The 27,763-nt window shown below is 36.7% G+C and overlaps 3 protein-coding genes and 1 pseudogene across 3 annotated transcripts; 1 reads left to right on the forward strand and 3 right to left on the reverse strand.

Moving 5' to 3' along the window:
- Positions 1 to 1,273: 1,273 nt before the first annotated feature.
- Positions 1,274 to 7,012, reverse strand: LOC143600550 (uncharacterized). Its single transcript, XM_077078207.1, has 12 exons — positions 6,983 to 7,012; positions 6,118 to 6,217; positions 5,888 to 6,015; positions 5,652 to 5,802; positions 5,456 to 5,565; positions 5,269 to 5,352; positions 4,495 to 4,543; positions 4,311 to 4,402; positions 4,055 to 4,166; positions 2,362 to 3,391; positions 2,088 to 2,186; positions 1,274 to 1,866 (listed from the first exon to the last, which is right to left on the reverse strand). Exons 2-12 carry the CDS (start codon positions 6,208 to 6,210, stop codon positions 1,352 to 1,354), a joined length of 2,463 nt encoding a protein of 820 aa, XP_076934322.1. The 5' UTR covers positions 6,211 to 6,217; positions 6,983 to 7,012; the 3' UTR covers positions 1,274 to 1,351.
- A 6,395-nt stretch (positions 7,013 to 13,407) lies between these two features.
- On the forward strand, positions 13,408 to 14,317 carry LOC143600544 (putative membrane-associated kinase regulator 4 pseudogene; annotated as a pseudogene).
- Positions 14,318 to 20,230: 5,913 nt separating this feature from the next.
- Positions 20,231 to 23,529, reverse strand: LOC143600551 (ankyrin repeat-containing protein ITN1-like). Its single transcript, XM_077078208.1, has 4 exons — positions 23,486 to 23,529; positions 22,183 to 22,672; positions 21,696 to 22,105; positions 20,231 to 21,309 (listed from the first exon to the last, which is right to left on the reverse strand). Exons 2-4 carry the CDS (start codon positions 22,544 to 22,546, stop codon positions 20,470 to 20,472), a joined length of 1,614 nt encoding a protein of 537 aa, XP_076934323.1. The 5' UTR covers positions 22,547 to 22,672; positions 23,486 to 23,529; the 3' UTR covers positions 20,231 to 20,469.
- Positions 23,530 to 25,995: 2,466 nt separating this feature from the next.
- LOC143600545 (3-ketoacyl-CoA synthase 19-like) lies at positions 25,996 to 27,759 on the reverse strand (the record flags this gene model as incomplete). Its single annotated transcript, XM_077078203.1, has 2 exons — positions 25,996 to 26,762; positions 27,582 to 27,759. Coding segments are annotated over 2 exons (945 nt in total), but the record flags the coding sequence as incomplete, so codon positions are not given.
- Between the last annotated feature and the right edge of the window lie 4 nt (positions 27,760 to 27,763).

The raw sequence follows: 27,763 nt of genomic DNA on the forward strand, positions 1-27,763 counted from the left end.
ATAATTAGTTTCAGTTTAATGTATAAGTTAATGACTTAATGCTTGTATGATTACAGGTGGATTTGACACATCCTATGCTGCAGCAAGGTGAGTGTTCCCATTTTCCAATGAGAAATCTAGTTTGGCTACACAATATTAATCTTGGTTTTGACTTATTTGCAAATTGAATTTTAGAGCATATGATCTGGCTGCAATCAAGTTTCGAGGAACTGGTGCAGATATCAATTTTGATTTGAGTTACTATGAGGAAGATATGCAACAGGTGGAGACAATTTAGATGGTTTATGTTGTATAGCACTTGTAAGTTTCATGATCATTATAAGGCCTAAGTTTTCATACTGATGTAACAGATGAAGAACTTGTCAAAAGAAGAATTTATTCAAATACTGCGTCGACCCAGTAGTGGATCCTCGCGTGGAACTTCAAAATACCGAGGGGTAACCCATCACAAATGTGGTAGATGGGAGGCTCGCATGGGTCAGTTACTCGGGAAAAAGTAAGCAAAAATTACTTGTTACCATGTTGAATTCAAAATCTTTAGACAAGATTAAAATGTTCAGTTGCAGGTATGCTTACCTAGGATTATTTGACAATGAAGTAGAAGCTGCAAGATTATTGGAAATATCATAATTATGCAAATCACAATAAACTTGCCAAGTTTCTAGTGTGTATGCTGTTAAATAACCTGCAGTTTCTTCTCTGAATACAGGGCTTATGACAAAGCTGTTGTCAAATCTAATGGAGTACACATTAATTGGAAAGGAAAGGATGAAGATACTAATAGTTACAATCTTGATCTGAATTTGGATATTGGTATGACAAAGGTGTGTGCAAACTCTTGTTAATTATGTGGTAACAATTAACTGAGTTTTATATGATTCAGTTGTGATGATTATAGACTAATAGTGTAAATTTATGATAATATTATTGGCAGGAACCAACAATAACTTTTGGAGTCTCGAACACATCATGGCAAATGCAGTCGGCAAATGTCGCATTTGCCTCTACTGCAGCATCATCAGGATTCTCCTCTTACCAAGTTCAAAACCGATCAGACCAATCTGTCAAATATTTGTCATGGGGTAAAAAAGCTGAAGTGGATCTTTAATTCTCGTCTCTTTGATATGCTTATAGATAGATGACTGCACAAATTCTAGTATCACCGAATTCATTTTGTTTAGTCATTTTTATAAAAAACTTGTTTGACAATATGAAACTCAAACCAAAGCCATGTCAAATGACAAGCACAGAAGATTTCATCTTTCTCATTTGAATACACAAACAGTATGGATTTAATAATTGAATGTTCATTTCATATAATCAAACCAGATAAGTTAGAAATATGAATACTTTACATTCCAAATACCCGGGTGTATACATCACCATACCTGGGCACTAATTTCTCTAACCCGAACCTCTCATTCCTCTGAAATTGTTCCTGCAAGCCTCCCACTTCACTTCTGGTGTTAACTTGAGCCCCATCAAAGTGCAATTGCTGATACCCGTTTGTTATATGACCATTTGAAAACATGGGTTGTGAGTGCTGTTGCTGTGTGTAGCTCTGGTTCACGAGCCTGGAATTCAGATGTCCATAATAATCATCCCGTGAAGAAGGAAACCGGGGTGTGATGTGTTGTTGCATGAAGGATGTTTGGGCCGATGCAGAGGCAGATTGTTGTTGTTGCATCAAAAGCCAGAGCTTTGTCTCTTCATCAAATGAGCTTGACCTCATGTCAAAAGATGATGAATTGCCTCTTCCAACAGCCATTATTGCAGGATCGATAAGATCATCACTACTGTTGCGTAGATTCCCTATTGATGGCGTACGATAATGATTGTTTGGTAAAGAATTCTTCACATAACTTCCTGAAAATAAAGCAAACAAAGCACTATTAGTTTTTTAGTATTAACTATTAATACAAAATATCGGGTATAAGTTTATCACTTTAGGAGAGACTAAAAGTACAAAACAGTTTGCTTTGTGATTGCAGAATAGAATTTGACATTTGACAAAGTCAAAACACTTACTTAGGGCTGCAATATAAAGAAAGAATTACAAATATGTGTATATACAAAATGTCACGTACCAGAACTAGCAGAAACAATCGGCTCAGTTCTTATGCCCGACGAAAACCCGGGAGGGGATTTGGGGAATCCTGGTGGTATCACGTTCTGAGCCCTAGATGCTTTCATTACAAACAATAGTAATTTAGAAAGATATTAATGAATATATGTATCTAACTATATACACCACATAAAAATGTAATCATAGAACCCTAGCAATAAATTATGCTACACCACATAAAAATGTAATCATAGAACCCTAGCAATAAATTATGCTACATGAAGTGATAGACATACCTTGATATTGTGGCTTGTAGGCACGGTCCTGGTTCTCAACAGAACCTTCATTTGCAAAAGAAAATCTTGATTGATCACTCTTTTGAAAATTCCATAAAGAACCATGTCGTCCATCTTTCTTGTCAAACAATCCAGTTACCGTTTGAGGCAAAACCGAATCATCACACCCATCAAAATCCATGGATAATATATTTGATATTATACTGCTTTCAACAGCAGCAGAATTTTCGTCATCATTCACAAGACTATCATCATCAAGCCGTCTCAATTGCTCTACTATCTCTTCATTAAGAATAGATTTAGATGCTCCATGTATTCTATCTGACTTAGCCAAATTTTCAAATCTCTTCTCATTGTATACACCGTTTAATCTAGATTCTGCATGGTTATTTACACCATAACCGTTTTGACTACTCGACTCCATATGACACCAATGGTCACTATTCTTAATTACCTCAGTGGGTTTCAAAGAACTTTGTGAATCTAACTTAGCCAGATTTTCAAATCTCTTCTCATTGTATGCATCGTTTACTCTAGATTCTGCTTGGTTATTTACACCATAACCATTTTGACTACTCGACTCCAACTCCATATGCCACCAATGGTCACTATTTTTAATTACCTCAACGGGTTTCAAAGAATGTGGTGAATCTAATACCAAACTCGGTTGTTCTTTTGTAATGTTAGTGTTCTTATGGGTTAGATCACCTTGTTCTAGTGAAAGAGGTCTAGAAGCTTCCCTAAAAGGCTCACTATATAACTTGCTGGTTGATGATTTTGATGGCACAAAATCAGAACACTCAGCCTTGTCAAGATTACTCCTATTGATGCATACAGAAGACATATCAGAACATAAGTTTAGCATCGGCTCTTCTGATACTAAACTAATATCTTTATCTGCACCTGAATTACACGGCCTTGCAACAATATCTACAAAACTTGTCATGTGTTTGGTTGATTTTACTACTTCGTCTTTGTTGTTAGAACACGACAATAGATCACCAGAAGCTACTGCAGCATGTGCTACCTCCTGAACAATAGCAAAAAAGTTTCACAGTTGTGAACTCATGATCCAAACTATAGAAAAACATATTACAAGGAAACAGGCCAAAAGTCAATCACACTGCGTTTTAGGGGTGTGCATGGGTCGGTTGGGTTCGATTTTGAATTCAAACCGAACAAAAAACTAAAATTTTGGTTTTTAAGTTAAAAAAAAAGTTCACATTTCGTTTTTTTTTTTGTTTCGGTTTCACCATTTAGGCTACAAAATTTTAAGCCGAAAACTAAAATTGGCTAAAAATAATGAATTTGGGCCTACATTTATTTGTTAGTCAATAACTATTTTATTAAAATACATTTGGACTAAAATAAAATACTTGGGTACACTATATATAATTTATTATAAATAACTTAGAATTCAAAGGGAAAAAAAAAGAAAATCTATAAGTTCGGTTTGTTTTTTGGGCTTTAGTTACACGCAAACCGAAACCGCACCAAAAGTTCGGCTTTTATGAAGACGTAAAATCAAACCATGGGTTTATGTTTTAGTTTGGTTTCTGGTTCTTTTGGCCTGGGATCGGTTTCTTCGGTTTTATTCACACCCGTACAATGTGTTTTAACATATATCATATTTGTCAGTTGGAAAGAATAAGAGAAAAAATCTTACTTCCAGGCAACAGCTAAAAACAGGTACCTGAACGGAAGCACTGCGGCTATTTGAGTGTTCATCTACCGGGGGTGGCAACATACTACCCGAGCGTTTATGCAAATATTGAGTAGCACCAACAATTTCTTGAACTCTATTCCTGAAATTAAATTTGTTAAGAAGCTTTATTATGAGATCGTATAGAACTTTAGTCTCGATGTTTAACTAAATGCAAACATAGAATTAGTATCAATCCACAAAATAGACAACAGCGAAATTAAGCTTTTAATGTGATATATGATACCTAGTATGAACTGCAGCAATTTCATCTTTGCCAAAACTATCTTCTTCGGCGCCAATAGTATGCAAATATAAACATGCAACATTGTTGCAGGGCTGAGCAACAAAAAGAAAAAAAATAAGTTTTCTCAAACATTTACTGAAAAAGCGGATCTTGATGACTTTTTAGCTGACCATCTCATGCATACCGTATTCCTTAACCATGAATGACAGTACTTTGCGGTCCCAAATGATGCTCTGCAAAAGTTAAATTTTAACTGAATGATTGATAATCAAATACATACGATGCCCACCAGGTCTGTAAACGAACCGAATGTTCTATGAAGCGACGGGAAGTTCATTTATGTTCGTTCATTTAACAAAAGAACGTAAACACAACTTTTTTGTTCATTTAACTAAACGAACGAACATGAACACATAGCTCGTTCGTTCGTTTATGTTCTTTCATTTACGTTTGTTTATTTCAGTTCGTTTATGTTCCGTTTAAATATTCACTCAACTTTAGTTATTAAAAACACTAATTTAAAATCAATTTAAGTTTCATACTTGAGACCTTTATTGGATTGGATATCTTTGTTGACTTCTTAATTGTTAGATTTAATAATAATGGTACTTTAGACGTTAGTTTGAGAATACGTTTACTTTTAGTAGGTCTTCGTTTATGTTAGTTTGTGTTCGATTATATTCCTTTGTGTTTGTTTACGTTATTTGTGTTCATTTTTGTTTGTGAACCGTTCGTTTAGAATATTAAAAACGAGAATAATTGAACACGAACACATTCATTTTCTTAATGAAGTGGGCATGAGCAAGAAAATTTGTTTGTATAAGTGTCCGTGCTCATTTGTTCAGCTAAAGTTAAAACAAAAAAAATACAAACAAGCGTGTTCGGGTTCGCTTGGTTCGTTTACAAGCCTACCGTCCATAAATACAAGTACACAAGGGATAGAAGATTATGTACTTGCCTTAAAAACCTACCATCCAGCACATAGCCATGCACGGATTGAATACACCTGACTGCTTCTTCCTCTTTCGAGTATGTAATATATCTATAAATACTTAGACACTAAGCAATATATAAAATAGCATACAACATATAGTGTGCATTAACATATACCAAAATATATCAATTTTAAAAGCTGTAAAACATACACACTACAAGTGTCATTGGCAAACTGTTGAATAGTCCCACCCGATGTCCGAGAAAGAGAAACCTTAGTAACTTTCCCATATTGCCCAAAATAATCTTTCTGCTGCAATAACTGCACAACAATGACCCAATAACATTACATATTTACATAAATGTTGTTGGGTCCCATAAACAGAATTGAAATTTAAAGGTGCGTACATCTTCATCGGCCAGACTAATGGGCAGCCCAATAATATACGCCATTTTTCGTTGAATAACTCGGACACTGCTAAGGTCTTTCTTTCCTTCATTCGGTTTGTGTTTAGCCTTCGGTTGCTTTTGTTTTTTACTAGAATTATTAGCGAACACCCTACACAAAGGACTGGTCTTATGAATCTTAACGTAACACGGAGCAATAAAAGTTAACAAGATTGGAAAATATTTCAATTTTCGACCTCTGAAAATTTGATTCCAACCCTACAATCCTATTCTTGTCATACGGTGTCCGGCATGCGGGACATAATCCCTCTGTTGCATCCTTTTCGGCCATGTCAATTATGTGATGCCAACACCAAACACACACCTGAAATAATAATAATAATAATAATAATAATAATAATAATAATAATAGTAATAATAAACCAACAAACAAATTAATAAAATAAATTTGGGCTAAAAATAAAACCTCATAACCACATTTGCAGGGCTTTAATTGTTGATCAGTCCAGTCCATCTCTTCTGCACACAAAGGACACCTCTTCTCTTCTTCATTGCTCATGATTCCGCTGAAATCACATAATACAAAACCTCAACATATATCTTCATCTTTAATCACCGCTACAGGTCCACAAACCAGTTCCAAAAGTCAAAACTGGTTTGTGACTGGTTTCGGTTCGGTTAACCGGTTTCAGTGGAGAGAATTACAAACTGGTCCCGAGCCTAGGGGTGAGCGCAATAACCAGACCATTAACCGAAAAGCGGTTATCAGCTATCATTTGTACCCTCGTTAACCGAAATTAACCGAACCGAACATTTCATATCTTTATATATTTCTAGCATTTATACTCCATTTCATGTTTTATTCCACTGTTTCATGTAAAAATTTTAGTCCAAGTTTGCTTTTAGTTATTAACCGAAATTAACCTAACCAAACCGACTAACTGAAAACCAATTGGTTAATTTGGTTGAGGCTATTAACCGAACTGAACCGTGCACACCCCTACCCAATCCTACACCGGTTCGGGTCGGGCGCAGGTTCGGTTAACCGGATTCAGTGTGCACCTCTAATCACCACATAAACTCATGAACACACATTTGCTAAAAAAAACCCTAAATTTTCCAAAACTGAATGCATCAAACCCTATACTCACAAATCAAATCCACAAACAAATGCATCTTAACACTTTGTTACAAAATTGCATTTACACACAACCATATAAATTCAGTGACACCCACAAATGTTGCAAAATGTAGCAAATTAAAATGCCAAAAACAATTTGTGTAAAAAATAAATTACAAAAAAGTTACAAGAAAGGAATGAATGAAGTTACAGTAATTGGTTGGTGGTAGCAAAAGAAAGCAAGGAGGATTGTAAGTAAAGAGTCCGGCACAAAACAAATAATTGAAAGAAAGAAAGAAAACCACAGGATTCTTCACACGAACCTTTTTTCAGGATGTGGATTTTGTTTTTATTTTATTTTATTTGTATATATTATTATTTTATCCTATGTTTATCAGGCTATCATCTCCTATTATCCTATGTAAAATATTGACTTTCAATTATTAGACACGGGACGCGGATAGATTTTTTTATTATTTTTCTAACATTAACAAATAAAAGCCTAACTACTCTGGGTAACCAGATTACAAAATAAAGCTAATATGCTCGTGATTGCATACAACTTTGGATGGCTCAAACTCACAATCTCTTGTTTCGAGGAAAACCTGTTGTTCAAAGGTCCACTGCGTTAAAACCTGGTTAAAATCATATTCGAATTTGATACCTTACGGCTTGCGATATTTAGCTAAAATCTCCACTTCCCCTCCTATATAAGTTGAGCTAAAGTTCGTTGGTTAGGTCATGGATAGATAGATTTTGTTTTATAAATTGTTCGATTGCTCTATAATATATTGTAATACAACATACATATGCCTCTTAAAATAATACAATATATACTATTAATGATATAACACTTTTGTTGCACGTATTTAGAGTTTATGAGGGTAAAATAGCCTTTTATGTACATATTAACGTTTTTGTGTTCTCATCTTTATCTAACTTTTGATCATGTTAAGTCAATCTACACTTTTGTTGTATCATCTTACCCATATATTTCTTTTAATTTTGTTCTTAAACCAATCAGCCCCACATTTTTTACGTGACTGCAACTTTTTTCATATGTTAATATTTTAAAAATTACATCATAAAGATATATATTTTATTATTTTTAATTTGTGTATGATATTGCTGTAGTTTTCTTTAATTAATAAATTTACATGTTATGTGATTATTTGTGCATGTTTGTTATAAAACAACTCTAAACATTTAATTTCATAGTTAAAATATAAAACATATCATAATGCCTTTTTTTCCGACAACTTGACACTATATTAATCGCTCCCAACAATCTAATCCTTAATTATCAGCCTATAATTGGGATTCTCCAAACCAACCAACTCTAGAAACTCGCTATTGGGATTGTCCAGAGCGATAACAATTGGCTTCACCCTGACGGATTTAGTGATTGGAGACGATTGTGGTTCGAGGAAATTGGAGATTGTGAATGGTCGATCTCATGACTTGATTTCATCTTAAAACCATCCTACTAGAACCAGTTGGCTTCATAGCTTTAGTTTTTAAGATATTTGTATAAATAACTTGTTAATAAAACATGAAAGGATTTTTTGAAAATCATTTCATTTTTTACAAAACTACAAAAGAAGACAACATAAGTGTATCCAATAACAAATGGCTTTATTAAAGAATAAAAACTCCTAGTTTTGTTTGAAGGTATACCATGTTTTGGTTTTCTTAAAAAACAACTTATAAAATTTACGCAATGGCATCCTTCCGTAGGTTGTCTAGAACGCTTTAGAGTTAGAAATCTAGAGTTAGAAACATGAATCTATTTAATAGTTAATGAAAAGTGGTATCTCAAAAATGAAAAACACGAGTTAACTCTTTGCAAAACGCTTTAGTAACTTAGAACCAGACTCCATTCATTAAAAGATTGTACTGAAGCCAATTTAGGACCAACTCATTTGATAGAGTCACGTGCCTTTTAAAAGGAGGTCTCGAATTTAAACCTATGTAGTGAAATAGTTTAGATTTATCAGTGTAAAGTATAGTAAAAGAAATTTGCCGTTAAAAAGAAGAAAAAATATCATGCTGAAGATACTACTCATCTACTTATGTATAGGAAATGGAGGCTTTTTATTATTATTTTTTTAGGGGGGGGGGGGGGGGGAGGGGGGGGGGTTTCTATTTTATTAAAGGAAGCTAGGCTCCTTTTTATCTTGTTAAGCAAATTACAAAATTTAATTTTATGTGAAGTTAAATTATGAGCTAAAAACTTAACTTAAATTATGAGGTGAAACTTTATCAACACCTTATGGGATATTTGACTAATATGAAAGTTATGAGGGTGTTAAAATAACTTAAAATCAAACATAGATTCCTAAATAAGCAAAACTTTAAAAGGTTGACCAAGTTAACAAAACTCTATATCAAAGATTATTCAATATGTTGTTTTTCTTATGATATGAGTTAAAATAACTTCAATATCCCATATGCCTTTACACAACACATGCATGTGTTTCTGATACAAACTTACGATCAGACATTTTATGGTTGTAAGATTATGTATAGTGGGCTATAAATTAGGACGGCGAAACTGGGCGAGAACACCGCCCCCAGGGACGACAAAAGGGGCGAAATTGGGCTGGGCGAGATGTTTTTATCGCCAGCTTGCTTGTGGGAAATATTTTTATAATAAATTATGTGTGTGATATATGTGCATATATATATATATATATTAGGCTACAACACCATTACACCCCTAAAACAAAACCCACTCTTTGCCACATGGCACAATTCGCTCCATTTTGTAGCTCATCCACTATACATAGCCTAAGACTGAGTATTGGGGAGGCTTCATCCATCTCAGCCTTTAACCAGCTGCCAAATCACAATGCCATGCCGGAGCCAAACCGACCGCCTTCCTCTCGCTAGTTTCTTAACGTCAGTGGCGGACGGATGTATTCGTGAGTGGGGGCTAGTCACCCACTCAAATTAGTTATAGACTGTATATATATTACGGTTTCTAGTGTTAATTTTGATTAAAGAAATTTGAAGCCCCCTTAAGTTTTTTTATTCGGCCCCATACTCTTTCTCCGAAGTCTTAGCCCATCCCAATAAAATGAGAACAAGGCCACTCATACACTTCATATTTGCGACGAGTATAGATAGAATTAAAAGAAACCACTAAAATAAGAAGATCATAATTCTTAAACGAAGAACACGGCAGACGGTTCAAGCTTCTTGATTTCTTTGTCTTGTATATATTAATGCATCAGTGGCTTGTTGATGATTTATCTCTTTGTTTTTGGTAATGTTTTATATGTAATCGTTTACTATTAAAACTTAGAAGTTTTAATTCATATTGTTAATTTTATTTTTATTTTTTCTCACTTGCTTGAATATTATGAGAATGGAGTTCTTTTATAGTATCAAATATTGTTTGGTTTTTGATCCTTTACTGCATGATTTTTACGAGTGCTATGGAAATTTTTTTAAACCAATCTCCGGACCTAGTTTAGTTGATCTAGATAATCTTACTTGGGATCCCGATATGTAAAGAATTTTGGATTACCACACAAATCAAGAGATGAGATACGGAGGAAGTATTTGATTAATGAAACACTTAGAGGACAATTGTCGTTTATTTTGTTTTGTAATATTTAATGAGGTCTATTTTTACATTTTTGTGTTGTGTATTTTTATTAGTTATATTTCCCCCAATGAGTTAAATGTTTGGATCCGCCACTGCTTAACGCCCATGAGGGCTTAAGAAGGTAAACTTCAACCCATTTCAGCGAAATACATTTTTTTGTGTTTTTTAATATCTAGTTAAATCAAAACGCGTTTGTTAAATGATGAATTATTAAAGCCCACTATCTACATGGTAATGACGCGACACTTTAACTAGCAAAACCTCAACACATAAGTGAGAGTGAAAAAGTGATGTGCACTTAAGTATTCGAAATATAAATAGATATGAACCATACAGTGACATATCTACAGGTGCAAGTGCAACCATGGAGTCACACAACTTTTCTGATTTTATGTATAAAAAATCCTAAAGAAATAAACTGGCAAGGGAAGTGAGGGATGCATTGTTTAAAGCTGTATAAGAGAGACACTAAAAGTGGACCATTGCAGTTGACATTCATGGGAGGCAGCCTGCTCCACACATTCTATAAATGCACTTGCATCATTACATTGCTTAAAGCTTGTACAAGAACACCATCATCCAACATTTAATTTAATGATATTTATGTTATTGTATGATAGCAAAGAGCCAAAGACTCTATTGATACATCTCAGGTAACAATAGTTTATAGGTAGCCAAACAAACTTAAAGATAAACATAAATCGGAAAATTTGGTATCTTTAGGCTAAATTTGTTTACAAGTATCATAAAATGTTGCAAATCAGTCCCATCTTGGGAAGTAATGCATAGATACTTTAGGCTAATATTCTAAATTAGATTTTTAGGCACTACACGTCTACTTTTACGATCATTTCATTTGGTCGCTATGTCTACGACTGTTTATGTCAGTTGCAGCTTCATTAATTGTTACTCCCACCGTCCCAATTTAAATGTCCTAGTTTGACTTTTCAAGTCTTTCTTTTACAACTTTGACCGAAAATATTTTTGTTCGTGTCATATAATACTTGATGAAAATTATATCAATGTAAAATACATTTAAAACCCAATCCATTCATATATTTTGCATCAAGTATTATGTAACACAAACAAAAATATTGTCGGTCAAAGTTAAACAAGAAAGACCGAAAATGTCAAACTAGGACATTTAAATTGGGACGGAGGGAGTACTTTTTTCAGTTAATCTACCGCAGATAGAATTTTTTTTAAAGGACCTTTTATAAATTTAAATTAAAATGATTGTGATAATATGATTCTTATTCTTCAAATGTATTTTGAATATCATTGATTCATAATAATAAAAACAAGAAAATAATATTAATAATAATATCGAGAAAGCCGAACACAAGTTGAAAACAAAAGAAATAATATAACAAAGAGAAGTGGAGAAGGTTAAAAAGAAAAAAACAAAGCAGGAATCCAGTAAAAGTTAGGAAAAGCATAAAGAGATTGTTGGCCAATTTTCTTTTTATATGCATTTCCATTGATCGATTGCCACTCGATACTTCATTCTTTCAAACTCTTTCTTTGCGTGTATCCCACATATGCTTCTACCATAAAATAAGGTTATTGAGAAATGAGATGGTTTTTTAAATCTTGTGTTGTTTATGTTTCGGTGTGCATGCAACTTAATCTTTGATCATTTAAATAAATGAAGTATTGATCAGTCAAACCGTTTTTTTAATAGCATTTTGGAACTACTTCCCATACCTATGTGCACCTTATTGAAAATGGATGTCAATCGTCCATAATGATTTTGAGAAGACCAATTGTAATTATTTGAACATAAACAACCAGTGAAATTTAAGAGCATTATATAAAATATCGACTAGTTAAACATCTAAATTATCTTTGAAACCGTCGCTTGGTAGTAAACAATACGACGACAGTGACTTTGAAATTCGATAAAGATGTTGAGGTCGGTACGGCTGAGGAACTTTAGTAAATGTTATCATGTTGCAGAATTACAGTTTTAGGTATCGAAATTAACTGCTTAATTGCCATTGGAACACTCGTAGTATTTCCCACACCAAAATCTCCCATGCTTTGAGAAACGTTGCTAGTTAGTTTTCCTTCCTCACCATCTAGGTGCTTGCCGGCGAGGGAAACTGTGATAGGAGTTATGCTTTCTTGGTTGTGAGGAACGAAATACTTTAATCTACTAGCGAATTATTTGTAATTCAGAAAGATATCGAGTCACTTACGAAATTCAAAAATACTACATTAATGAAAGAAGAAATAAACAATCACAAGAGAATAAGTTTTAACACAATTGGATAATAATTAGTTTTTTTTTAAGTTGGCAACTATATATAAACACCCGACTATAAAGAAAGCCAGGCACAAACCGAACAAATTCATCATGATTATAGGGTTTTTTAAACCTATATTACGTTTACCAACACCAAAGATCTAGCATGCGACAAACAAGCACGAATCCAAGCGATCCGTTTACCACTAAAGCCCCTAAAGCCCAAGATAATAATTAGTGATGGCCCTAATTTACGCAAGCACCGAATATCTCTTTTGTATTCGATTGTTATCTAGCTAGTATTGCAGTCTTGAAACTCTAGCTATGTAGTTGAACACTTGAACAACAACTAGCTAGAATGATCGACTTAATCTACACATGAGGAACTACCAAAATCATTTTTATATAATCATGAAACTCTAGGCCTCTAGCCATTAATACCTTTATTAAAATATTGTCCAGTCACATGTCATATAAGATTTTAACATTTTCGGCTCGATTATTTTAGCATTTCAAGTTGCTCGTGCACCTCAAAATAGGAAACCCCCAAAATAAGCATCAAGTTAGATCACAAAAAAAACATCTTTTAATATATTTATGTACAAATAGTACAATCATCAATTTATTTTAATATACTACTTATCACACATACATTAAAGTGTATGCAAAGGTTATATAAGAGCTTTACCACGTACAGTTTGGCATTTCTAAATCCTTTCTACATTAAAGCACCCTCTTGAAACACACTATTCCCTACCCTAACATTCCCACAATTATGGCCATTGATTTGGTTTTAGGTTCCGTTTGTTACAACGATATTGAACAAGATGATGAAGAATACATAGATATGGAGGTAAGCGCGTACAAAAATCTTTTTTGTCCCTCGAAGTCAAATGAGTTTGAGTTCCAGATGTTTTCCAGCTCATCAGATAGAGAGTTAACCACAACTTCTCCAGCTGATGAGCTTTTTTACAATGGAAAACTACTTCCCCTTCATCTCCCACCGCGCTTACAAATGGTTGAAAAGATCCTCCAAGACAAAAACAAGGACACTTTTGATGACTTCTTCAGCACCCCGTTAGGCACGAGCACGTACGCTACCCCTATCTCAAACACCCCATTCGGGTCATGCAATGTGTCACCTTCGGGTTCATGTCAGGTTAGTAGGGAACTCTATCCAGAAGATTACTTTCTTGATAACACAACTGAAAACCCTAAAAAGTCTTGGACTAAAAAGCTTAGCCTGACTAAACAATCTTCTCTCGGGTCGAAACTAAAAGCTTCTAGGGATTATCTCAAGTCTTTCTTCGGTAAATCGGGTGGGTGGTTCAGATGATTCTAGAAGCAAGTTTCCAAGAACTAGTGGAAAGAAGAAAGAAAAACATGATAGTAACAACGGCGCTCGTCGTCATAGAAGATCATTTTTTGGTATAATTATAAAGAGATTTTCACCAGCCGTGCCTTCATCGTCTTCGAAATCAAGTCATTCGAACGGCTCTAATGAGTTGAAGGTTCAACATAGAAGAATCAACACGAGTTCGGAGATAGAAAACCAGATACAAAGTGCAATTGCTCATTGCAAAAGGTCACATTCAAGAAATAAGACCATAAGTGACATGGGCTTTTGTTGTTTAGCAACTTCAAGAATTGTATGTGATGATCAAGAAAGACAAGTACCGGGTTGATGGAAAGTAAGAAATATTAATGTTATAAGTTTGAAATTTGGTGTCTTTACAACATGTGGACTATGAACCAAATTACAATGAGAATATGATAAGTATTGTCTTATTGTCTATTCTATGTTATATTTTGATTAACAACTTCTTTCCAATGCACTAGGCTAAATTACTTCAAAATAAGCAAAAATATTATCAAAGGTGGTTGGTGTAAATGCCAAAAGTGATTTAGATTATAACTTTAAATCTTTAAAACAAATGATGAATGGTTATGTGAATTAATTTACCTTTAATCATTAGTTAATTTCCGACTTTTTGTAGTATTGTCTATCATAAAACCATATCATATTTATACTAAAATTAGGGGCAGACAGTAATCAAAGTCATTGATGCAAAGATGGATCTTTTGATTCAAGTGCATTTCAACTTTCAAGTCAAAGAAAGTTATGAAAGCAAAGAAACAACAAAGACCAGGAAAGTGAAATCATGACTCTGACCAAAATACTATTTATGCTGATATGGTTGCCACCTACATCAACTTATATATTTGAAAATAAAAATGTGCAAGATCTTTGTGCGGGTAAGACCGCTATTTTCTCTGGATTCCTTGCTTTATAAACGCTATATGACTTGAATACTTTAGTTTAAATTAGCAATTTTCCAAGTGTTTAGAATAAGTTAACCTTTGAACGTGGTAGATAGTAGGTTGAAGTTTTGCTTCCTCTTTCGTGATTGTGCAGGTAGGACCGTCACTTGCACTTAGTAGGATAGCTAAACTTTACCATCTGACCTGCGTGGAGGTTTTCCTCATCTTTTTTTTTTTTTTTTTTTTTTGAAATTTCTAAGTCTTTAGGATAAGTTAACCTTTGAACGTGGTAAATAATAGGTGTGAAGTTTTGCTTCCTCTTTCGTGATTATGCGGGTAGGACCGTCACTTGCACTTAGTAGGATGGCTAAACTTTACCTATATCTGACCTGCGTGTAGGTTTTCCTCATCCTTTTGTTAGAAATTTTCTTGAATAAGTTAACCGTTCGACGCGCGGTTGTCAATAGGTTAGTGTTCAGTTTATCATGATTCATGCGGATAGACCGGCACTTTCATTTAGTGGGATGACTGAACTTTTCCCCTTCAACTGACGTGCGTGAAGGTTTGCCGTTTTTTGGGTTTATGCGGGTTTTGCCGCCTTCCCCAACCGACTTTCCACTTAATTATGCGGTGGAAACCGGCATATTAATGTTGAATAAATTAACCGTTCGACGCGCGGTTGTTAATAGGTTAGTGTTCAGTTTCCTCTCATGATTCATGCGGATAGACCTGCACTTTCATTTATTGGGATGACTGAACCTTTCCCCTTTAACTGACCTGCGTGAAGGTTTGCCGTTTTTTGGGTTTATGCGGGTTTTGCCGCCTTCCCCATGCAACGACTTTTCACGTAATTATGCGGTGAAAACCGGCATATCCGTGTTGATAGTTCATAAAGTATTAAATGTAAAATCATCAGCGTCGATGTTCTAAGGAGAATCATTTCCATTAGAAGTGGCTCTTGGCCTTTTCTTTACAAATTTGGAATTGATCTACATGCAAACTGTGTAAATGAGCTCCCTTTCATGTTGTTGGGATGGGAGTGCCATCGAGCCGATACGCACCTGGTTCGGGATCTCGTTCTTTACGCAGCATGTAGTCTCCACATTGAAGCTAGAATTTATATTCGTGTTTTCCCCAGCTGGGGTTCTACACGCATCAGCCTGCTCAGCGTTCATTGCGCCACGAGGTGCACGAGCGTCCCATCTCTGACAAATGCTTCGACCATGTCCTTTACGTCTATGCATTCTTCGGTGTTGTGGCCTTTTGTCCTGTGAAAGTCACAGTATTTGCTCCGATCAGCATTGTGACGATGTCGGATTATTGGAGGCTTTGGCCATGGGAGCTCCTCAGTGGCGAATATCTCGGTGACGCTTTTGGTGAGTGGCGTCCATCTGGAGTTCTGGTTCGACCGTACGTTATCCCTTCCGCCTAACCGATGTTGCAAGCCGGATGAGGTGTCAAAGTTTACCCTTGACTGCCAAATGCCTAGCTTTCGCTTTTTGTTTAATCGGGCGGTAAGGACGTTGTCTTCCCTTGTTTTCTGGGTGTAGAGGTTTGTGCTCTGAGGGAGATCTCTACCCAGTTGCTTCTCCGTTTCCGCAAAGCGTTTAGCTGCTGTCATGATGGCATCCCATGTGGATGGCATGCCATCTTTACCCGTTAAGGTGAGGATGAGCTCTGGGTCGTTCGCGCCCTGAATAAAAGCAGCGCGAACAAGATCTTCGCTAATGTTACCCAGACTTAGCTTCTTCGAGTTGAAGCGAGTGATGAAGTCTAGCAAAGATTCATCTTCCTCTCGAATGCATTTGAGGATTGTCCATTGCTCCTCGGTATACTTTCTTTGCTGGCTGAAGTGTTGGCTAAACTTCTGTTGGAAGTCTGCCCAGTCGTAGATGTGGTTGACCGGTAGACGATCGAACCACGCTCTAGCAGCCCCAACAAGCGTCATTTGGAACATGTAACACCACGTAGGTTCCGTCCAACTACTGACGGTTGCCCCCGCTATGAATCTGTTCAAATGATCATCTAGGTCAGATATACCATCATATGTGCCTATGCTGGACATTTGTTTGGCACTTTTTGGGGCAATTGCTTCCGCAATGTCCCTTGCAAATTTGGACGTTCCCGCATTTGCAACGTTTGGTCTGAATGTTTTGGAGAAGTCACGTGGACTTCCACCTGTGTTTTTTGGTTTGAAGGCTTCTCCAAAATGCCTTCTCGGTTGGGAGTCCGTTTCCTTACGCTTCCCTTTTTCCCTATGGCGAGGGTTCGCGTCGGTGTCGGATTCCTCCGAGTCGTCCAAGTATTCTTCGAATTCGTCAGCCTGTTGGACGGAACGCAAGCGTTCGTCCAACTCAGATTGGAATTCCTTTTGACGTGCCTCCGCCCATGCCTTAACTTCATCGAGTGTTTGGCGGGGGAGTCTTCGTTTCTCTAACTGGGTACCGATGAATCCCAGTGAGCGATTATTTACTGCACTTGCCCCAGCTTGTGTAACTGGGGTAGTGTTTGTAAAATTTACTTCACTTGCCCCGGCTTGGGTAACCGGGGTAGTGTTTGTAAAAACTGTGTAGCCGGTATTCCCCCCAGTAGCTGGGGTTGTGGTTACCGGAGTTTCTTTAACCATCTTTCCAGAAGTTTGAAAAAACTGGAGAAAAATGAAGTTCTAGCTTTATGCACGGATGGCGCCAATGAAGAAACACTAAGTGAACCCTGGGCAGATTACGAGTAACCTGGGGGTTAGATAGATGTTTCCCACGAGGGGTTAGATCTGGTAAAGATGGTTCTTCTGATTACCTGCAAAACAGACACCGTGAGCTTGTCACTGTGAAGGGGGGGGGGGGGGTTCCTCCTTGTGACCACCCTCCGGCGTGAGAATCAGACTAGATTGCTCTTTAAATATAAAAGTATATTAAGAGATTGCTAGAGCAGATATCAGGTATAATATGATGATAATATGATAAGATATGATAAGATGAGATGGTCATACCATTTGTGGTATTTATAGCCGAAGGTAGGTTTCCAAGGAGGTGTGGCCGGCTGAATAGTATTCCTGTTCTACCAACTGTGGCCTACGCACGTGCCATGCTGGTAGTTGGTGTGTAGGCAGCGGCTGACAGTGACCAGGCCTGCTGTGTACTATTCCTTTTCCACCAACTGCCGGCTATGCACGTGGTATGACAGGAGTTGGTGAGTAGGCAGCGGCTAATAGTGACATACAGTATAGGAGCATGCTGCTCGCCATACTGTTGTCAATAAGCTGTCGTATCTTTAGTCAGATCTTTTGCCCATACCTCGTCAGGTACAGTACAAAAGATCTTCCCGTATCGTACGGACTGGCTTTTGGGCGGGAGTATTCCCCCTCCCGCCTTTGTGCGGGATTGTTCCCGGCTTTGCTCATTCCTTCAGGTGACACTGAGTGAATGAGAGCTAAGTGCCTTGTGCGTGTAGCCTTGCTGCGCGGGTGGCCTTCCCTGATGGCTTGTATCCGCAGCTGCGGGAACAGGCAGATTACTTCACCATTGGGAGGCATTTCCTGCGGGAACAGCTTGCGTACTGCGCGTAAGGACGTCACGTCTCTGAGCATGGTGGATCCTGCGGCTCCAGTTGGTTTCTGCGCAGACGTCCCTTTTCAAGGTGAGTCTTGCGGGTCCAACTGAACTCTGCTGGGACCTACCTCTTCAATTACAAATTACGAATTCAATTGTGGATGAGAACGTCTAGCCGAAGGGTCATTTATCGTTTCTATTGAATAAAACTAGCAACTCGTATATTTTTAAAAAAAATCCGGCCTCAATGAACCTCTAGGCTCTAACTTGTATCATATACTTATTTAGTTATCTAGTTTTATTGAATATCAAGCAGATATTAAGGTATAAGTTCAGTACTTCAATATTGTTTTAAATCAATCATAATTAAACATATACATAATATACATGTATGCCTTTTGATAACATTTGAAAGACACCTGATAAGATTAACAAATATAAAAGAAACATTCACTTTAAAGCAGAAAAATATGGAAGACAAAAACCCTTATAATTATGCTTTAATGTTAATAGTTTAATCAATGCGTGGCCCAAAATCTTAAATTAAGTTAAGATGTCATCCACCAACACCTGTTTTGCTTAATGCTATAAACTAAGGTTCAACTTTTCACATGTATACTTAAAATATAGGATTATTGGTTTTTATTGGTCCCAAGTATTTTATTTTTGCTGGCGCTGGTCCCAACTAACACTTTAACTGCCAACGGTCCCAACTTTCACACATGTGTCTGCCACCAGTCCACGACTAACCGAGTACTAACTCCGTTATGTTTTAGCTGACGTGTCCATCCTACGTGTTAAAAAACCTTGACGTGTTTTGGGTTTTGGGTTTTAATAATTTTGTTTGTTTTTATACAAGTCTCAAAATAAAGGATCGATGGAATTTATTTGAGTGATTTAACTTCACGAGTCAAGTAGTTTGAGCTAAACCATTTCTTGCTAAATTACATGTGCACTTTAACCGAACTAATTACAAGCGAGTTGCAAGTCATTTGCTACTTGAAACAACCCTACTCCTAAATATAGAAACTCCTACTTGGTGATCGGATTAATCATTGTTATGGTTAATTAATAAAACTTGTACGTACGGATCAAGATATCATTTAATTGGGACAATAATATATATGTTTCTTAAACTTTATTGATCCCAAAGTCAGAGTATTATTATTAATTTTTAGTTTGGAGAAGAGTTTGTAGTTCATGTTGTTTTAAAAAGTACCACGTTTTTTTATACAAATTATTATTTCAGTTAGAATTTAGTGATTTGTCCTTATAAGAGAGTAATTCTTCTATTTTTAAATAATATGTGTGTATGTATATATAATCTCAAACTTTTGTGTATTAGCTGATAATAATCCTACCTTTAAAAATCACTATCAACGGTCCAATCTTCCAACTATTTTTGTCTCAATGGACCTCCGTTAAAAAACACTTAACGAAGTTAAGTTTTTTTTTCCAAGTTTCAAATCGATGTTTTAAGGCTTTTGATTGAAGAAGGATACGAATCGATTGATGTAAAACTTATCTTGTCGATTACACAAAAGGTTAATAATAAACCACGCGAAAAACAGTCCACATGGACCGGTTAAACTGATGAGCTGCGGGAGCGAACAATGTTCAATGACGAATCCTGGACTTTTTACCAACATCATATTTTTTATGGTCTTCGACAATGTTTTAAAAAACGGATTGGACAGTCGACTAATTAAAGCGAGACTGCTTACTGCTTACCTTACCGATTCGAATACATGCAAAGGATCCAAACATGAATAAGCAAACTGCTGTAAAGAAAATCGGTCATGCTAATAGTTATTTAAACCGGTCATATATATCAAAGATCTAAATTTATGATTGAACCCATATCAGAATACAAAACCCTCCCAACTCTTCGAAATCATTCGCGGGTCAACTAGTTCTCATGGCGATTGAACAAACGACAGTGTACTCTGACCTCATAATACAGGGCCGATTGTTGACTACTATAAACCTACCTATAAACATTATACAAATGACTATAATATACATCATCATATAGCATAAATTGGTTCAACTTCCGAGTTAGACAACTCAGAATTATGATGCCACGAGTTCGAACCACTTTGCGCAATCTTCTTCACCCTCTTTCTCTTTGACCGAGTTTTCTTCGACTTACACACGTAATAAGTCATGGTTCCAAGAACCGCCGCCATAATAATACCCCCCACAACTGTCACTAAAACGGCAGCCCATTTATACTTTCTACCAACTACTATATAAGACGAAGCCATAAACGCGACCGATGTGCACACAGAAGCTAGCCACATTAACTTATTAATCACCTCAACCACCCGTCTTTCGGCCTTAGTCTCACCTCTAACCAGGGTTATCTGAACCACCACAACCGCTAAGGACGTGAATAGTGCAACCGCGTTGAATATGAAAAACACTTTAAACGAAGCGTGGTCAACCACCACCGCCATACCATTGATATCATCACCGCCAGGGACAGTGAAAATGGCGGCAAATGCAACTGTTGCAAACAGCACCGCCACGACAGTAACTGAATTCGTGGCGTTGTTAATCCCCTCACGATGGAGCTTTCTGAGCTCTTTAGCGATTCCATCCACGTTTTTTCTCGTTTTTCTAGTTTGCACGAGTTGGTCATGGACATCGTTTTTAATCTGAGTCACTGTGTTTCTTAACTCGTCTCTTGGCTGGTTCAACTCGTTTGCACGAACCGCACCACAACGAGTAAGGCACTCGATTATGTCTGAAGAATCTTCGGATAATGGTAGTCCTTCGGCTATGTCGAGAGCTGTTTTGTGATCTCGGGTCAAAGCATTCACGTTAGCACTCGTATCGGGGAGGCTAAGCAATGCGTTTACTATCTGCAAAAACAATTGAAAAACGATGCACATAAGTAAGACTGTAAACGAATCGAGCAAACACGAACAAAGCATGCCTGTGCTCGTTACCTTAACTTTAACGGAAAAACGATCGAACATGAACGATTAAACAAACAGGGTTCTTGTGTTCGTTCGTTAAAAAAACGAACATGTTCGTGTTCGTTTATGTTCGTTCATTAACAAAATTAATTAAAAGGATGTTCATGAACATAAATGAATGAACAAGACATGTGTTCATGTTTGTTTGTTTAACTACATCAACAAAAATTTTTGTTCATGTTCGTTAACTTATTAAATAACGAACATAACAAACTTCCACCCGACGCTTAGTTCGTTTACGGGTCTACACAGTACATATAAACTCTTACCTCGGCTCGTTTTTTTCTTGTAGCAACATGCAATGCAGTGAAACCCGACTTATCGGGCAGCATAACAATAGCAGCATCAGCCTCAAGTAGCAATTTCACAACTTCACTGCTAACACCTTTTACAGCCATATGTAACGCGGTTTGACCTTTTTTGTCAGTCTTTCTAGCCAACATTGGATCTTTTTCAAGTAAAGCTTTCACAATCTCAACATGTCCGGACCGTGCTGCAAAATGCAATGCGTTTTTCCCATTGGATTTTGTAATATCCAACAAACTACGGTCTTTTGATAACAGCTCTTTAACAACTGAAGTGTGCCCTTTCGTAGCTGCTGTTATGAGAGGCGTTGCGTTTCTTTGTGATTTTGTTTGGCAGAGTGATGGATCATGGTCAAGTAGCAGTTGAACAACAGCTGCAATTGTGAAGGGTTCACTTTAACATGTAATAACTTTTACAAACTGATAATGAAATAAAGTTGAATAACCTTACCCTCATGTCCTTGGCTAGCAGCAATATGTAACGTGTCGAATTCAGAACGGCTTTTTCTTGTGATCGTTTCTTTATCCGCGTATTTCAGCAACTCCTTCACGACCTCAAGATGCCCTTTATCAGCAGCAGTGTACAGCGCGGTTTCACCTAACTCATTCACTTCATTAACCACAGACGCACGGATCTCTGCAACTTCCGCATCAAAATCAGCTCCACTTAAAGTTCCCACCATTTGTGAATCAATGTCATCAAGGATTTGCTTCACAGCCGCCAAATCGCCACGTTGGGCTGCTAGATGGAGCTCGGTATCATTATGTCTACCTGTCACTTGCTTGACATACTTTTTCTTCCCCGCCTGATCCATCCGCTTCCCGGAGTTTGAAAGTACTAAAGCCGGAGGCGTTGCAGAGGACGGAGAAGGCGATGGTGATGGCTCACCATGAGAGCTAGGGGTTTTGATTGTGCTTTATTAAAGGCATAGGTATGTCTCCTGTTAAAGAATAATCATTCAGAGCAGTGTCGTAAAAATCGTGATTAGTCACCAATTGGTACGCTACAGATTCGATTTCACCTAATCGGACCAAAAAATCGGTAATCGGTCAAAGCCGGTCTAAATTGTTCAAATCGGTTAAATTTTGGTCAAAATCTTTGAAGTATTCGAATAATTAAACTTATTAATCCAATCCGATTAATAAGTTTGAAAAATTATAAATAAAATTTTGGAAAAATTTTTATATGTGTGTGTGTATATATAATTTTGAAAAACTACATATAAAATTCCAATCCGCTTCATCCCGATTATTCCCTATTAATCGCTAGCCGGTGCCCCCACCGCCCGATCAACGCCTAGCGAGTTCTACAACACGAATTCAGAGATAGCAATTAGGGTTTCCCCATCAGATTTCAAATCAAAATAAATTTAGTCTTCATGATGACAAATCAGGAAACTTGCAAGCAATGGAATCATCATCAAACTGACACATTATCACTTACTATTTACCAAATACCAGTACCCCGTACAGATACCAACCAAACACAATCCGTACCGGTATTGGTACTAGATGACTTGCATCATCTTTTAGGTATCGGTACCATTTGGTTTCGGTATCTTTAATGGCAGATAACCGACAAACTCCGTACCACGTTCAGTACATGGTTTCACTTGGGTAGTGTAAACATAAAACCCTAATAATCTGCTAATCTTCAAATTGATTGATTTATACCAAAACAAAAAAAGAAAAATCTGGAGATAAGGCATGTGATTATTACAAGGCAAAAATGATTAAATAAGATGTAAATTAACCTTCATCGATGAGTGATGAATCCATGGGTTTGGATTGAGAGAGAAGAGAAGGTGGATGAATGAAGTGATTAGTTAATGGGTAAAGTTAGTATGTGTTGTGTGACAGTAATGAATGAATAGAGTATACAACAGAACAAGACAATTCAAGGAAGAAGGTGGCCAGAAGTCCACGATTCTTACTCCTTCTACTTCTATTAATCTCACAATTACCCCCCCCCCCCCCCCCCCACTCTTTATTATTATTACTATTTTTTATATATAAATATAATGCATGAGAAAATGACACATTTAATTTTAAGAGTTTTAAACAAGTTACATGTACAAAGGAGGGTAAATTTGTCTTGGTTCACCCTTAATTATCTAGAGAATTTTTGGAAGGACTCTTTTAGCTAAAGAGGAAGTCCTACGATTTACAAGTCTAAAAATTTGTAACAAAAATCTGATATGATTTTTCCCGATAGTCTTTAAATATTTAAAAAATGATGGTCATTTGCCCACTAATCGTAGCAAATATTTATAAAAACATTTATTTAGCCTCCCAATAAGTTACGACAAACTTGCAGCCATTTCATCGAGCACAACTTTTTTACATGCCTTTATGCATAAGTACTATTCGATTCTAAGAGCAGCATCATCATCATCGTACTCAGTATATCTCACTAATAGCAAAACTATGGTAGGGTCTAAGGAGGGTAAGGTATATACAAACCTTATCTCTACCCTTTAGGAATAGAGAGGCTGCTTCCGTTGAGACCCCCGACTCGATAGTAGTTTTGCATCAAGCCTTGGACGTTAGGCACATAACACTCAACCATCGAGACACCGCCGATTGGTGCATGTACCCTTGTCTTTCGGCTATCCACGCCACCACATGATGCCTGATTAACCTTCCGCACTTTTAATGAAAGTTTGGCGTCGCTGGACTATGATTGGTCCTTTTGGCGGCGCCTGATTGTCCAAGTATTATATATAATATATATATATAATATATATATATATTTAGTTTTTTTTATTTTAAGTTGATGATTAAATAGTTATTTGTGTTGACTCACACCATAACGTCTTGAACACACAACGCGCGGGATTTACCAACGACCGGATTTTTACGGACATTTTTGTTTTAGTTACGGAACCGTAAAGAACGTAACTGAAACCGACCGAATTGATGTCGACTCACCACTGTAACACCGGGACCGACAACACACGAGTTTTACTAACGCACGGGTTTTATCGATCGAAACAAACGTCATTTATATATTTTATTTTTTATATGTTATTTTTACGAATTTATTATTTGGGTTTTAATGCTTAGGGTTTTACCAACATTGTTTATATTGTCCCGTAACAAACATAACTGACCGGACCGATTTCGTGTCGACTCACCGCCACAACGCCGGGTACCGACAATGCTCAGGTTCTTTACCAAGATTGTTTATATTGTACCGTAACTGAAACCGTCAAACCGACCAAAATTTATGTCGACTCACTGCTACAACGCCAGGTACCGACAATGCTCGGGTTTACCAACGTTCGAGTTTTAACGGCCATATATACGTCGTTTTAAATATTTTTTTTGTTTTAACGCTTGCGTCTTGAGATTTAGGAGTAACATGACCAGTCCTGGCGCAACGCGTCGGGTAATTTACTAGTTGTGAATACATTTTAGAAATATTTAGCAAATATCTTTGTGAAAGAGAGCATCAGCAGCTTTAATCGTACAATACTAATAAAAGAAAATGTTGAAGCTTAGGTGTCAAGCCTACATTTCTCCTAATTCCTAATCACTCATCTCATTCATTCTAGCTATTCATGGATCATGGGTCTAAACCATTTTATCATGTGGGTTATAACATAGTGTGGATTTTATTTATTATTGAATTAAGCTTCATTTTCATACCTGAGGTTTGACCAATTACACAACTTTAGTACTTTTTAAAAAATTTCTTAACGTTTCCATTAAAACCATGGTATTTTAGTATTTTTTTTGTTAATCACCCGTTTGTTTTTTTCATTGAATCTACATTAAATTAATTTACAAGTATTTTGACAATCACAATTGAAATAAAAGATCTAATTTATTTTTATTATTTGATAAATCACGTGTAATACACGGGTTCAAAAGCTAGTAAGTTTATATTACACATCGAACATGTTATATACCCAGAAAACTTTAAGACCGACCACTGCTTGAGGGGCCAATGTCAATTGCAAAAATATGCAGTGGTTAGCGGCTTGGACCAATGTTTTTCATCGTGTCCAACACTCATATTTTCAGAAGTTTTTGAATTTTACCGTTAGGTAATAAAGAAGGGCATAGTTTTCCCATTGTAATCAAGTTTCGCAAATATTCTATCTTGATCGGCGAGAATTTCTATAAGGACTCTCTTCTAGTAAAATCCTATACTTTATAGATTTTTAGATCTGTATGTATTATTACGGATTTATTTAAACAAACTGCTAATAATACTTTTACACATTAGTCCCATATTGATTGTTTGAAAACCAACTGTCTAGACCATGCCCATCATATGGAGTACATCCTCAGGTCTAACAAAATCCAAAGCCTCATCATTGATCCAACCAAACTTCTCCAAGAACGGGTTGATCGCTGTTTCCGGAGGATAACTTTCAATTATATCTTTCCAGACATTCGGTCGATCCATGTCCCTAGTGACCTCCCAAACACAATTGTTGCTTTTAAAACCCGCACCCAAACTAATCATCAATATTCTATCATCTTTCTTCAGTCTCTTCTTTGCCTCCATGTACCCTAAAACGTACCACAAACCGCCAGACGACGTGTTGCCAAAACGATGCAATGCCATTCGAGCAGGTTCAAGATCATATTCATTCAGCCCCAAACTCGTACCCACTTTATCTATCACAGCTCTTCCACCCGGGTGTATGCACACATGTTCTATTCCGGTTTTAAGGTTAATTTTTGAACGGTTTTTTTGCATTGCGTAACGAATTATCTCCCAAAATGGAAGCACTTTCGGTAGAAGCACTTGTAAGTTCTTAGTTAAAGCTCGAGCTGCAACTTTTGGGAGCAATTTGCTAAGATGAAAACCTTCATATCCTACATTGTCTTCTAGTTGCATGCAGCAGTTATAGGCCTCATCATCAGAACCAAGGTGGGTTCGAACCAAACATTTAAGCTTTAACATAGCTTGATTTTTGCGAGCCTTATCGTTGGTTAAAAGTATTGAGCAACCTCCTATACGGAAAATGCAGTTAGACAGCATCATAGACCTTTCTCTTCCACAGTACCAGTCACCTGCAGTGGCAAACAAGAATTTAATAACTAGATGGCTAGAAAAAGAGATTTATATGGAAAAATAGTTAATGAGAATATCCATTTTTACTTAGAAAATTAACAAAATAGCATTTGACTATTTAAACTTCTTAATGAACCACAGGGTGACAAGAGTCTTTGGCGAAGCATATATTCTTGTGGTGATAATCCTACTTTTGAGATAGAGGATTCCTGGGGTTGTGACTTGTGTCTGGGGTTGTAAAAAGAGTTTCCGGATGGTAAATGTTGGATAAAAGGAGTTTGTGTAATCCGCTATTTGAGAATATAGTGGATTTCGGATTCCACATGTTACACCCTGTTGACGTGGACGGCACTTGTTCAACAATTGGATGGCGTGACTTGTTCAACAATTAGATGGCGTGGAGAGGCATGTGGAAAGTAAGAAGACGTGTACTACTAATCTGCTATTATATGAAACCACTTAAATTCTAGTCAACCACCTACACCCACTTTTTTTATTTTTTAAATCACCTAATCCATCAAAAAAATCTGAGATTGATACCATACCGCTACTAAACTGGTAAATATTGGGATGGGATCGATGTCGTACTGGTACTATACCAGTAACGCGCCAAAGAAATACCGTGAACGAAAACAAGTAAAAATATAAACCGAATACCGTACCGATTTAGTCTGTTTGGTTCATCATTAAAAATACCAAAACCAAAAACATGAAAAATGAATACCAGTACCAGTACCGATGGTGTTATGTCGGCATCGGTTTGGTACGATACCAATACTTGTCAAAAAGTGTTCATCCTATAGTTTTGCCCTGGTTACCTGCCATTGATTCTGTGCTCACAACAATGGCTAGTCTATTCTTCTGAATCTTGAACAAGTATTGAACCAAATCGATAGCTACTTGACTCGTTCTACACCCCATTCCCGTGAAATTAAACGCCTGAATATCCTCCCGCATGTTGTAATGATTAATGATTCTAGATGTTAAAGAAGGAACAGCA

This window comes from Bidens hawaiensis, unplaced genomic scaffold (assembly GCF_021521415.1).
Source record: "Bidens hawaiensis isolate Kalapana, Puna unplaced genomic scaffold, B.hawaiensis_p1.1 tig00054268_1, whole genome shotgun sequence".
Lineage (NCBI taxonomy): Eukaryota > Viridiplantae > Streptophyta > Magnoliopsida > Asterales > Asteraceae > Bidens > Bidens hawaiensis.

What these genes read in the sequence shown, in the direction of transcription:
- LOC143600550 (XM_077078207.1), bottom strand. Translation starts at nt 6,210, where the DNA reads ATGAGCAATGAAGAAGAGAAGAGGTGTCCTTTGTGTGCAGAAGAGATG. An exon ending in TTGGAATCAAATTTTCAGAG is followed by an intron (nt 5,803 to 5,887) that starts GTCGAAAATTGA and finishes TCCTTTGTGTAG; the next exon opens with GGTGTTCGCTAATAATTCTA. An exon ending in ATTCATGGTTAAGGAATACG is followed by an intron (nt 4,403 to 4,494) that starts GTATGCATGAGA and finishes TTTGTTGCTCAG; the next exon opens with CCCTGCAACAATGTTGCATG.
- LOC143600551 (XM_077078208.1), bottom strand. Translation starts at nt 22,546, where the DNA reads ATGGATCAGGCGGGGAAGAAAAAGTATGTCAAGCAAGTGACAGGTAGA. An exon ending in TGCTAGCCAAGGACATGAGG is followed by an intron (nt 22,106 to 22,182) that starts GTAAGGTTATTC and finishes TCACAATTGCAG; the next exon opens with CTGTTGTTCAACTGCTACTT. An exon ending in CAAGAAAAAAACGAGCCGAG is followed by an intron (nt 21,310 to 21,695) that starts GTAAGAGTTTAT and finishes TTGTTTTTGCAG; the next exon opens with ATAGTAAACGCATTGCTTAG.